The sequence below is a fragment of the Biomphalaria glabrata genome, chromosome 6 (genome assembly GCF_947242115.1).
Source record: "Biomphalaria glabrata chromosome 6, xgBioGlab47.1, whole genome shotgun sequence".
In the NCBI taxonomy this organism is placed as follows: Eukaryota; Metazoa; Mollusca; class Gastropoda; family Planorbidae; genus Biomphalaria; species Biomphalaria glabrata.
The window spans coordinates 15,201,978-15,215,200 of NC_074716.1; the positions used below are offsets into that span (position 1 = coordinate 15,201,978).

The following is a 13,223-nucleotide window of genomic DNA, read 5'->3' on the forward strand; positions in this document are numbered from 1 at the left end:
TGAAGGTAAGGTTAATAAAGGTAAGGTTAATGAAGGTAAGGTTAATGAAGGTAAGGTTAATAAAGGTAAGGTTAATGAAGGTTAGGTTAATAAAGGTAAGGTTAATAAAGGTAAGGTTAATAAAGGTAAGGTTAATGAAGGTAAGGTTAATGAAGGTAAGGTTAATGAAGGTAAGGTTATTGAAGGTAAGGTTAATAAAGGTAAGTTAATGAAGGTAAGGTTAATGAAGGTAAGGTTAATGAAGGTAAGGTTAATAAAGGTAAGGTTAATGAAGGTAAGGTTAATAAAGGTAAGGTTAATGAAGGTAAGGTTAATAAAGGTAAGGTTAATGAAGGTAAGGTTAATAAAGGTAAGGTTAATGAAGGTAAGGTTAATAAAGGTAAGGTTAATGAAGGTAAGGTTAATAAAGGTAAGGTTAATGAAGGTAAGGTTAATAAAGGTAAGGTTAATGAAGGTAAGGTTAATAAAGGTAAGGTTAATGAAGGTAAGGTTAATGAAGGTAAGGTTAATGAAGGTAAGGTTAATAAAGGTAAGGTTAATGAAGGTAAGGTTAATAAAGGTAAGGTTAATGAAGGTAAGGTTAATAAAGGTAAGGTTAATGAAGGTAAGGTTAATGAAGGTAAGGTTAATGAAGGTAAGGTTAATAAAGGTAAGGTTAATGAAGGTAAGGTTAATAAAGGTAAGGTTAATAAAGGTAAGGTTAATGAAGGTAAGGTTAATAAAGGTAAGGTTAATGAAGGTAAGGTTAATAAAGGTAAGGTTAATGAAGGTAAGGTTAATAAAGGTAAGGTTAATAAAGGTAAGGTTAATGAAGGTAAGGTTAATAAAGGTAAGGTTAATGAAGGTAAGGTTAGTAAAGGTAAGGTTAATGAAGGTAAGGTTAATAAAGGTAAGGTTAATGAAGGTAAGGTTAATAAAGGTAAGGTTAATAAAGGTAAGGTTAATGAAGGTAAGGTTAATAAAGGTAAGGTTAATGAAGGTAAGGTTAATGAAGGTAAGGTTAATAAAGGTAAGGTTAATGAAGGTAAGGTTAATAAAGATAAGGTTAATGAAGGTAAGGTTAATAAAGGTAAGGTTAATGAAGGTAAGGTTAATAAAGGTAAGGTTAATGAAGGTAAGGTTAATAAAGGTAAGGTTAATGAAGGTAAGGTTAATGAAGGTAAGGTTAATAAAGGTAAGGTTAATGAAGGTAAGGTTAATAAAGGTAAGGTTAATGAAGGTAAGGTTAATAAAGGTAAGGTTAATGAAGATAAGGTTAATAAAGGTAAGGTTAATGAAGGTAAGGTTAATAAAGGTAAGGTTAATGAAGGTAAGGTTAATGAAGGTAAGGTTAATGAAGGTAAGGTTAATGAAGGTAAGGTTAATGAAGGTAAGGTTAATGAGTTATGTTTTTAAAAAATAATATGATAATTTTTCTGCACTTTTTAAAACATCAGAATCAAATTTTGTAAGCTCTTCCTTCTGTAGCTCAATTTATTATACTTTATTGTTGACATAAAAGTTTTATTTAGCATCTCTCACATTGTTTAGTGTAAAAATATTCAATAAAGAAAAGACTACACTGTCAGCCTTTGTATTTTAGATGGAAACAATACTAGACCAAGCTCTATGCCACAACATCTAAATAGTGAAACCACCAAATTTAGAAGTCTCTAGATTAATAGCAAAAGGAATTCAGAAACAAATAGCAGAATTTGTAATTAAGTCCAAAGAAGATTGCTAACTTACAGTAATTTCTTGTGATTTTATTTTTGATGCTTCCAGAGTCTGAATAAGGTCAATGTCATCTACAGGGCTACCCTCAGAAGAACTCAGTCTTAAAAGGATGCGGTCCTCTATCTCCTTGAGTTCTTGTTTCATTTTGGCATTGTTCACAATCAGCTGGTTCTTGGCATCTTCAAGATCTGGTCTCTCCTCAGCCACTACAATGCCCAGCAGTTGATCCTCGAGGCCACTGAAAATAAGCAGAAGACAACTTCATGATTACAATGTCAAGGTAACACAAGAATGAGACTTTTTTTTTTCTCCAAGTTTGAAGATTACATGAAGCACCATGTACTGCAAGCTGCCTAAGAGACATTACATTCTAATTTCTCCTCCTGGTTGACTTCAGAAGCCATGTTTGGGTATAGTTACATGCTAACAGGGGTTTAGATTTACAGTTTTCCTTCTCCTAGGTTTATAACCAACCAAGATTAATGAGCCCCTCTGTCAATTTTTCTATTATTTAAAAATATATCAATCACTTAAAACAAAGTATTGCTTCATGAGATAATTGATTTTTAATACAATATGATAAAAGAAAAATGTTTATGTGAATTTTTATTCAGCCCCCTTCCTTGGCTTCTCCTCCCAAAAATTTGATGCAGCAGCAGTGGCACAAAACAGGTGTGCTATGTACACATTTGAAAGGGTGATTTGATGAAGAACAAAAAGTGCAGTACCTGGGTGACAATGTAAAGTTGACCAATGTGACCTTGGTGGAGACCTCTGGTGTGTAATGTGGGTTAGGTAACTTGGTTGTCATGTAAAACTTGAAGTCATCATGATATGGAATCACTGCATCTCCCAGCTTGATCACAGTGCTGCCTTGTTGTTTGAATGTCTGGCATTTAGATACAAAATATTTTAGTGTAAAGATACAGTTAATGAAAAGAATAAAATGGATGACAATCACTTTCATGACAGCAGAAATTGTACCTTTAGTTTTTAGTTTTGGCTTAGTGAATCAATGTAAAAATATAAATAATGCTGAATGTGGGGTTGATATTTAAGTGGTGTGATTGATAATGTAAAAAAAAAGAGATTTTTTAGCTTTGTTTTTTTTTAAATATTTGTTAAATAATAATTACTTTGAAATTATGCTTATGTCATTGTAGTTTATATAAACTTAAAATTACATTTATAGCTTTTCAAATTCTATATTGCTACTATACATTAATGCCGTACAAATGTGCTTAAATAACCTGTCTGAGTAGAATGGGTTCAAGAGCTGGGTCGAGTTCAGTGCTGATGTTCTCAAGAAGACATGGCTTTCCAAATCTGACTGCATTTTCTAAACTACGAAGGAAGTCTTTGTCAGAGAGCTTTATGATATCCAAGCCTGCATCTTTTTCCTGTTTTAAAACATATTGATAGATTTAAGTTTGAAATAAATTTGATTAAACTATTTTAGTTTTTTTTTTATGAGAATGAAAGATTAATTTTTCATAGAAAACTTTAAACAACAATTTTATTTATTCAAAGAATTTAAAATACTATATTTGTACATCGAAAACTGAGAACTTCTGCAAGCAAGTTTTTTTTTTTTTTTTGTTTATGACAACGGGTTGGTTTTTTTTGCTGCTAAATATGTTAAATAAATTTATTTTATTATTAAATGTAAATGTTTTCAAAAATGTTTTTAAAAACTTAACAGATATACTGAACATATTTTAACTTTAAATATGACTAAAAGAAAACATACCATATTTTTAACCCATCGGTTGGCTTGACCCTGAGGATCAATGAAAAGTGGCCAGCGGCGTGAAAACTGCACAATCACACCATTCTCTACAGACAAGTTATCTTTAGGCAGACCAGCTATTTGCCAACTGCGTATTTTGACTGGGTCACTCATGGTGCCTACTAGAGATGGCTCCTCTGTGCGTGGTACATGACACTCGTCTAACTTGATCACCCAGTTGCTAACCATGTTGTTACGATAGTCTCCCTGGCAAAGGAATTAAATCTTTACTGTTATAACTAAGATGATAGTCTACAACATGGTTGAAAGGTTAGTAAATGTTATTTCTAGCATGAACTATATGCAAAGTGAGATTTTACAGTTGAGAAGATAGTCCACAAAATGATTGAAGAGTTAATAGATTGTATTTGTATTTATAAGCAAAATGGGATTTCATAAATCTGATAATAATCCACAGAATGGTTGAGAAGTTAGTAAATATTTTTGTAGCTATAAGCAAAGTAAGATTTTAAAAAATTCCTGACAGTTTTCAGTTTTTAATGTTGAGCTTAATTCTATAAAATGATGAATTTTTAACTTTTGCATATTTGTTTTTTAATTTTAAGTTAATTTATTAGGAAATCTTTGTATTTTTTTCATCTAAATGGTCTTTATATGGTAAGCTTGCACAAGATTCAACTTTGTTATACAATTTGAATTTTTATTTAACAACTTAGTGACTATAGCTTATCAGAAATTTAGAAAGAGAACTACTACAGCTCAATTTATCTAGTTCAAGTTCTATCCTCATTCTGTGGGCCATTCTCATGCATACAAACAAATAATGTAATGCTTGTATTGTCTATTTGTGTTTCTTGTAAAATAATCTTAAGATCTTGAAAAATCTTACAGTAAATGGTCCTAGGTATGCAATGTAAGCTGAAGACACTAACACATCACCAACAATGTTGTCAATGATCTTCTCCAAATTACCAACTGCAATTTTCCACCTGTCCTTTTCATCAGCTAGACCTCCTATCAGCTGAGGAATCAGAGAAGTACAATGATTTTAAATAAGACCAAACATATTATTTTACTATATATTTGAAACAAAAATAGATTGCATGTTAAGTAAATCCTTTTTGTTATTTCATATTTTCTAAACCTAAAATTAATAGAAAATTTCAATTATTTGACTCATTACGTTGGTTTCTTTGAGTCTAAAAATTCAGATGTATTTTTTTTTTACATATGTGTTTTTTATAAGTATTATTATTACAAATCAATAAAAAAAATCAGTTTTCAGAAGCAAAAGCTTTTTTAAAAACAGTTCAGTATTGCTAAATGTACAGAGCAATTAGTCTCAGGTTGTTTTACCTTGTCTGCTCTAATCAATCTGGCTTCACATTCCTTGCACTTGTTCTCTAGTTCATCTTTCTTCCTCACACAGTCATCATACTTAGCCTGAAGTGTTGCTAGACCTTCTTCCACTTCCTTTAGTCTAGACTTGGCTGCATCCAGCACTCTCTGTGTTTCAGCCAGGTCTTCCTGGGCTATTCTTAGCTTCTCCCTCTTTGGGGCCACAGTCCTGGCAACAAAATGATACTTGTGCATAGCACGGACCCACTGGCATATGGAGGTACAGGCTTTAGAAACCTGCAGATAAACAATTACTGGGTTAAAAAGTTTAACAATATAGTGATAAGCAAATACAGCTGAAATGATCTAAAGGGGAATAAATGGCAAAGTTAACAATGTACTGAAAACAGATAAAGATACCACTAAACTGAATTGGATAAAAGGGGCTTTAGCATAAAAAAAAGCTAACGCCATAGTTATAAAGAATGTATTCTTATATAATGTTGATAATAAAAAACTTAAAAAAAAAAATCAAATAGCAGCTATACAAATGAAATTGATAAGGAGGACTTATAAAAGTATTTTTTAGGATTACTGGCATGGCTGTTAAAACAAAATAACTTTTCCCAAACCTATTTTTCAAAGTCTAAAATTGTGTTTATTCACAGCAGCAGACTATCTGTTACCTTAGCAATAGCTGCAGGAGTGAATGATTCATCATCAATATATGGCTGAATCTTTTTAATAACCTCATCTGGAATATTATCTTTGTCATATTTGAACAAACTTTCTAAAAATTTGGTTGGATCTTGAAGTAGAGCTCTGCCAACTTCCCAGAAGTCTTCCACTTTTGTGCCAGGTTTATCACCAGCAACTTTCTTAGCTTTTACTCCCTGAATACATGAAATACAATGAAAAGATAGATGAATAAAGACACAAGTAATTCAATAAATACATAGATCACAATGACTCTATAGAAACAGGTGCCCAAATATGCCTAAACAAATGAAATGGGGCAATCTATTTCATATAAAAATTCTTCGATGGGCAGGACATGTAGTCCGCATGCCAGACAATCACCTTCCCAAATGACTTCTGAGAGAAGAAGCAGGCCTATCTGCAACTGACCTAACCAACCCATGCCACATATGCAGCGGCTTTTGAAAGTGAAGATTGGACCTTACAGTCATCTTCAAGTCCATAGGAAATGAGAAATGTGCTCATCTTCGACCACAAAGGAGGAGCTATATATAAAAATTTAAAAAAAAATTAATTAATAAATTATGATTTTTCTAAAATTGAAAATAAATGAAAATTAAATTAAGAGATACAATTTCAATTCATTGAAAAATAACAAGTGATGTGAACATGCTGGCCTGACCTTCATAATGCATACAGCTTCAATAACAAGCCTGACACCATCAGGTGGTCTCTGCAGTGCTCTGACCTCAACTACATCCACTCTGGTCAAGGATTTCAAACTGGCCAAGGCAGCATCCTGAAGGCCAAAACAAATCCAATTATTATACTCTGGCAGCAGACTATTACAAAATAGAAAAATAATTATATACAGTTGTTCAATGAAAATTAAGTGATGACATGAGGACTAAACCCTACTATGTGATGATGGGGATCAACACAACACCAGATGTTGGAAAGAGGCCTTTAGTTCCAAATTTACTTCAAGCTATTGTAGATGAATGTATTCAAATGTTTATACACAAGATGGGCACAATTTCCACAATTTATGCCAATGCTACACACATTTTTCAAGACAATGGAATTTTCAAAGATGAATATTAAAATAAAAGCAAAAAAAAAAAAGTATTTCCTTACACTGTGTAGTAGTCTAGGCACGCAGAATGAAGGCAATTAGTTTCTTAAATCATTATTACACTAGGTAGTGAAAAGCCTGGATGGTGACTACCAACAATTATTTGTATATATTACTTCCCCTAGTCAGTCACTCTATAAAAACTAGACCTTAAAACAAAATACATGAACATTGAATCTATTTACTAGAGCTGGAAGGGCTTCATTAAGATCTCTCTGAGCATCATCTGCTATTGCTTGTGTCTCAATAGCTTTCTTTGTAGCTTGTTCCTCTTCTTTCTGAACAACTGCTTTGGTCTCTTCTGCTATTTTCTGTTGGAAAACAAAAAAAAAAGTTTTAATTTCTTCTACTATCTATCAATAAATTCATTAAAAATAAATGGTTATAAATAAGAATTGAAACATTTATTAAAGTATGATATCCATTATTTCCAAATATGATATTTAAGGTTAACTTCTAATACAATAGCATTCATTATTAATATTTTAAATTATTTTTTTTTATAGCTAGAACTGTATAGAAACATCAAAACAATAAAGATATGATTCTGTCTAATTTTTTGTACTAATAAAAATAGAATATTTATAGCTATTTTGATTTAAAATCTAGTAGCTAAACCCTTTCTTCATTGCCCATACTTTACTGTATAAAAGCTAATAATTAAGAGTGGACATATTTTATGAAATGTTATTTATTGTTCTATTTTTTAATTTGTGTGTGTGTTGCTTTTTATTTTTTATTGAAAATAAAATTGAAAAACAAAATAAATAATGAATTTTTTAAAGAATTATCTCTTTTTGGTTGGGAATTTTATGGAAAATTTCAATAAAGTAGTAACTAATACACTGATAAATGTATACTACCTTTTATCATTTTTACAACTAGATTTATACATTTATTTAAATGATTTAAAAAAAAAAGACCATTACTGGAGTAACAAAAACAAAACTAAACATTAACTTACTGTATCTTTTGAAATTTTCTCCATGGTAGTTATTGATTCTTTTACAGCTTCCTCCAGCAAAGGTCTCATAGTTGCCAACTCTTCTTGTAGTTTACCAACTTCATCAGCTGTTGTCAGCAGCTATCAAATAATAAGGAAAACATTTTAAAGGCACTTGACAATTTGTCACACATTATACTAAATTTCAGCAAGATATATCCATTTGAAAAAAAAGCAGTATCTCAAAACTATGAATAGCCTACTTTGTCTAAACCAGTCTTGAGTCTTTTTCTGGCTGTTGTCAACTCCATTTTCTTCATGCCTACTAGTTTGGAAAATATTCCTAACAGCTCCAGGTAGCTTGTTGGAGTGACATAATTATGACGTGACATCTCTGCCAGGAACTTGGCAGAGTTCACTGTGACTGACTCATGAATGACCTGGCACATTGACACCTAAAAAATACATAAAAAATTATTTGACTTTTTTAGAACGTCTCTTAAAACTAAAACTTTACTTTAGAACTTCTTCATTGGTATAGTTTTATATTTTTTAACAAATCAAACTTAATTTTCTTTTCATTCTTAACAATGAATGAAACACATCTTATATACAATTACAGTAAAGATTTACTGACCAGTCCCTCCATGACAGTTTCTGTCGTGTCAAGGTCAGGGATATCACTTAGAAATCTCATGGCCACAGATTTCAGAGCATCAGCAGGCCATTGGCTAAACCAGTCTATAGTGCAACAATTGACTAAAGCTGGGAACTGTCGAAGTCGAGCGCGGAATATCTCACCCAGTGGGCTAAAAATAGAAATTAATCAATTTAAAAAAATTAAGCTCAATGATTTAATGTATCACAGAAAGTTGTCACAATGTATCTGGAAATACCCTACACAATGTATCTCCTATAGTCTACACAATGTACTAATGTAGTCAAAAAAAAATTAATATATGGTATTTACAATGTATCATACATAGCCTACATAACAAATCACACATAACCTAGACAATAAGTAGCTTACACAAAGTAACAGGCAAAGAAGACTAAAAGAATACATAAATAGGCCACTGTTTCTGGTAGACAATGGCTTATTTGTCTGCACAAGATGTGGAAAACTATGCAGGTCACAACTGGGTTTGCATAGTAATGAGAAACACTGCACTCATCCTTAATTTTCAGAATCAAAATCATTGTCATTAATGATTCTTTAATTAATCTAAATGCTTGTTTTTAGTTTTTAATAAATCTCTGATTATATTTTATGCTTGTTTTTAATTTTGTTCAATAAAGCTCTATTAACCTATATGATAGCATTATTACCTCATTGCCAGTACAGTGTGTAAATTATTTCGTACACATTTGGTGTAGGCAGAGAACAAATTGGTTTTAGTTGGTTGCAGTCCCATATCTTGAACCATAGGTTTCATGTCAGTGTAGATCTTTTCTAGCTCATCAAAACCATAAATATTTGGAACATCACCAGCATTGAGGATATTATTGATGTCTTCCAAGAAAGATTCATTTTTGATCTAATTATAGATATTTCAAATCAAGCTTGTCAATATAAAGCACTAAAAAAGTGACACAGAAATAAAATTAAAATAATTTTTTTCTGGAAAGAATTTTGTAAATATTTACTTTTTATTTTATATGTAGGTCAGTTAAGAAAAAAAAAAGGTGGATCAATTTATAAAAGACATTACATTAAAATTTATTTTTTTCTATAATCAATTTGTATCTATGCAGGTATCCTGTAAATGAACCCAACCCACCTGTGTGTCACTAAATAAAAAGACTACAGGCTTGTTCTCCAGTCCAGCTTTCATCATCACTTTTCTCAAGTCTTCTCTCCACTCAGCTATGCCATAATTTTTGGACAATTCAATTTGAAAACAGTCATATTCAGTCCTGAAACAGGTAAAAAACAAAACTAAAGCAAACTAGAAGCAAATATAGTATGATGAAAAGTAGCTTCTGAAACAAACAAATACAAATATTTATTTAAAAAAAAAAATAAACTAAACATTGTCAAACTTTGTGTGAGGGCTTGAGACACTCAGTTGATCCTTTTTTTAAGCAAAGGATAATTTTATAGCTTTTATATGGCATTACTTTCATGCTTATAGCATGCTCAAAGCGCAATGGTCCAATCTCATTGGTGGGCCAGTGGGAGAAGGTTTCCTGTGCTGCCTTTAGGCGCTCAGTAAACACAACTCTGCTTGAGTCGGGTGTTATTAAGTAGCCAAGCCAAGCCATGTTCTAGCGTACTTAGCCTCTCAACCACTATAAAATGTGCATAATGAGTATATGCTTCCACACAGATTAAAAACAAGCAATTCCCTAAATTAAGAATATTAAGGCCAAAAGTTTCTTTGCCAAAACTTTGCAAAGTAAGAATTAATTTGGTAATGCCCTATACTGGGCTACAATAATTAGTTCAGGCCTGGATAGCTGCCACCATATTGTGCCAGGGCACATTTTGTGTTCCTAGACTCTATTGGCTTTCAACACTCAGTAAATTTTTTCCCATCCTTTTGAAGATCATTTGGTGGACAATCATTTAAGTAAAATGAAACTAACTAATAAACTTGTTATGAAATATGAAGAAAATAATAATTATTATTAGAATTATTTTGAGAAGCCTATTAAAACTAAATTTACTGAGCAAGATTAAAACTAATAATAATAATTAAATACAATCCAACTAACATGTGCCCTGCTAGTCTTGTCAAGCTTTGTCGACCACTGCCTCCCATGCCTAGAAGAAGAGCATTGCCCAATGGTTGTCTGATGATCCTGGCAATGCGACTGACATGAGTGACAGCATCCATGAACAAGACGAGTCTCATTTGAGCCGTGTTTACCTGATTGTAGTCTTCCAGAAATTCCTCAATTACTTTAACAAGCTGATCAAAGAAAAAGAAATTGCATGAAATTTTTGAAAAAAAAACTCTTTTTTTTTCTGATAATTATATATGTAAAATATGTATAACAATAATTAGGTTAGTATTGATATAATATATATTTAATCCGAAGATTTGAGTATATTACAATAAGTAGTTCAACCATATATTGTTCAACCATATATACTGTTCAACCCAACAGTGAAGATAAAGCTTGTCTAAATCACAGATCCAGCAAAATGATTAGTACAAATTCATTTTGGCACCAGCCAAGTCACAGGTAAACCAGGCTGTCATAAACTTAATAAAAATCCAATTTAGACTCCACAAAATATTGGCTTTTCCATATGATAAAATTTAAACAACTTTTTTTCCCTACTTACCTTATTATGATCTTCAATAAAATTGTATGGCCTTGGGTCCATATTTGCATTCATGAAGTCACCAAAGATCACTGGTTTCTGCACAATGACATCATCAAACTTAGTCTGAAAATCTTGTTCCATCTTCTCCTTCAGTAGGTTCTCAAACCAATTGCGATCTTCATCATTGACCAGACGATCTTGAAAGACACGACAGCTTTCATGGTACCAAAGTTTCAGCAAATCATTGAGACCCTGGAGAAAAGTTGATGACAAACATGAAGTTAAAGTTTGTAGAGAAACTGAGAGTTACAATCTTGTTATTAGCAAAAGTAAAGTTGAGATTGTAATGTTCAAAAGCAAGAAAATTAATTCATGTAAGAAAAAGATTTAACTGGTAAGGTCTAACTAATAAGTTAATGTCTTCAGTGCAGTAAAAAAGAATGATTGCTTGGTCATGTGTGAATGATTGCTGGGTCATGTGTTATGCACTCAGGACTGTTATCTCAATGGTCCTGAGTTTAAAGCCTGTCTACCAGCATCCTGCAATAATCTTCCATTCTGAAGAAATGTAAAACAATACAAATCACCAATAGAGTTGAATAATTCTTACAGCCTCTTTGCCTTTTGAGCAAACAACCTGATCTTCATCACAATTCCCAACTAGGATTTATTTGGTACCCTTCTACTCCTACTTTCCCTGTTTACAGCTACTGATATAGTGAAATGATAAATCTTTAGAAAAAAAAAATAGGGATGACTTGCTGACAGTTTATAGTGGATATGGTAAACACAGTAGGCATAGTAATATGAGCTCAGTGAATCAAACAGGGTTATCATGGCTGACAAAAACAAGAAATGTGGTTTTCTATTTGACAATGACAACAAACCTTTATACTCTCTGCATGACACATGAGCATACCCTGAAACACTTTGGACAAATCTCTAAGATTGAATGTATAATGTGATTTAGCTGGAGTTGGCAAGAGCTGAGTCTGTATGTTGTTGTACATAGAAATACAAGTGTCCACCATCTGTTTACTATAGTCAGCTACAGAGGGCATAGTCGCTGCAATATAAAGAATGTAATTTAAATGTTGCCAATCATTATTGGTATTTTTAACTATAAGATAGGTAAATATCAATAAGGCCCTTTTTAAATCCCATATTTTTCTAAAAGATTATTTTTAGATGTCACACTCACACAAAATTACTAATTCTTTATTCTTTCAGAACATCATTTCTACATTTCAATTTATTTATTTATTTTTGTAGTTTTTAGGAAATTGTGAAGTGTTTGGGTATGCTGTTTTTGAAGTTAATAATTTAAAAGCTATAAACATGCCCTATACTACAAAAGTGCTATTCATAACCTCTAACACTTATCCTAGTACTATTACTTTATGGTATAGTACAAGCAGCACTAAGTTAACCTAACCATACACTCATTTGTATATTTTTTTCTAGTACTTCATCTTTGTTTTTGTGTAAAGTCTAAACAAAGAACCGAAACACAAAATCTCAAGTTCTCTATTTAAAAATTAATGTGCTTTTTTCTCAGTCACTTATATTTGAAATACAATATTTATAATAAAATGTAAAGCACTTTCCAATGTTTGCTGACTATTCTATATATATTTTAGTATAAATTTTATTATTAAAAAAATTAATATATACATTTTATAGTCCGTAAAAGTTTATTACATATTTCATTCATCAAGGTATCTTCAATAATTAAGTAAATATTTTATGACTAATCTCATGGACTCACTCATCCAAGAATCAAGAATAGATTTAAATATTCTGGCTTTGCTGTCATCCTCCATTTCTGTGAAGGCCAAATAGTTGAAATGTCTCAGGAGACGAGCTGTCACAGGGTTACGACCACCTCCAGGAGGACCCATGGCACACACAAAGTTTACATCAACCAGATTTCGGAATTCACCTAAAACAAGGCAATAGAAAAATAAAAAATAATATAATTGGCATATCTTTAAACTGCAAATCAAAGTTTATTCTTAGGAAAAGAAACACACAAAAAATTCATTGGATTATTTAAAGAATTATTAAACTTCTCTTATTAATTCCTATAAAATAAAAAAAAACCTAAGTTCTCTGTGTTCTCTTTAATGCAATGAATAGCTTACCAAAACTTAACATTAGTGAAATCTGTTATTATCATGAGACTAGCATACTATAATTATATGAATAAATCAATTTTTTTTTCGAAGAAACTGTTTAAATTATCTTACTATCAAGATAAGATTGGGTATGGGTGACAAATTTTGCATCAAAAATTCACAACTAAATACAACAAGCAAATAGCAAGCTAATGTATAAAACACAAAGTCCCTATAATAAACCAATA

General features: G+C 31.5%; 1 protein-coding gene across 3 annotated transcripts in view; it reads right to left on the reverse strand.

Moving 5' to 3' along the window:
* LOC106057602 (dynein axonemal heavy chain 1-like) overlaps positions 1-13,223 on the reverse strand; it is a 57,776-nt gene that overhangs the window by 13,659 nt on the left and 30,894 nt on the right. For all 3 annotated transcript variants that reach the window (XM_013214854.2, XM_013214852.2, XM_013214853.2), the window contains 18 exons: positions 12,627-12,800; positions 11,746-11,924; positions 10,877-11,110; positions 10,300-10,496; positions 9,363-9,498; positions 8,911-9,119; positions 8,219-8,390; positions 7,845-8,036; positions 7,603-7,722; positions 6,824-6,949; positions 6,186-6,302; positions 5,491-5,697; positions 4,823-5,101; positions 4,356-4,487; positions 3,467-3,712; positions 2,967-3,116; positions 2,445-2,605; positions 1,729-1,954 (listed from right to left, as the gene is read on the reverse strand). In XM_013214854.2, coding sequence (XP_013070308.1) covers positions 1,729-1,954; positions 2,445-2,605; positions 2,967-3,116; positions 3,467-3,712; positions 4,356-4,487; positions 4,823-5,101; positions 5,491-5,697; positions 6,186-6,302; positions 6,824-6,949; positions 7,603-7,722; positions 7,845-8,036; positions 8,219-8,390; positions 8,911-9,119; positions 9,363-9,498; positions 10,300-10,496; positions 10,877-11,110; positions 11,746-11,924; positions 12,627-12,800 — 3,257 coding nt within the window. The remainder of the gene's footprint in view (positions 1-1,728; positions 1,955-2,444; positions 2,606-2,966; positions 3,117-3,466; positions 3,713-4,355; positions 4,488-4,822; positions 5,102-5,490; positions 5,698-6,185; positions 6,303-6,823; positions 6,950-7,602; positions 7,723-7,844; positions 8,037-8,218; positions 8,391-8,910; positions 9,120-9,362; positions 9,499-10,299; positions 10,497-10,876; positions 11,111-11,745; positions 11,925-12,626; positions 12,801-13,223) is intronic.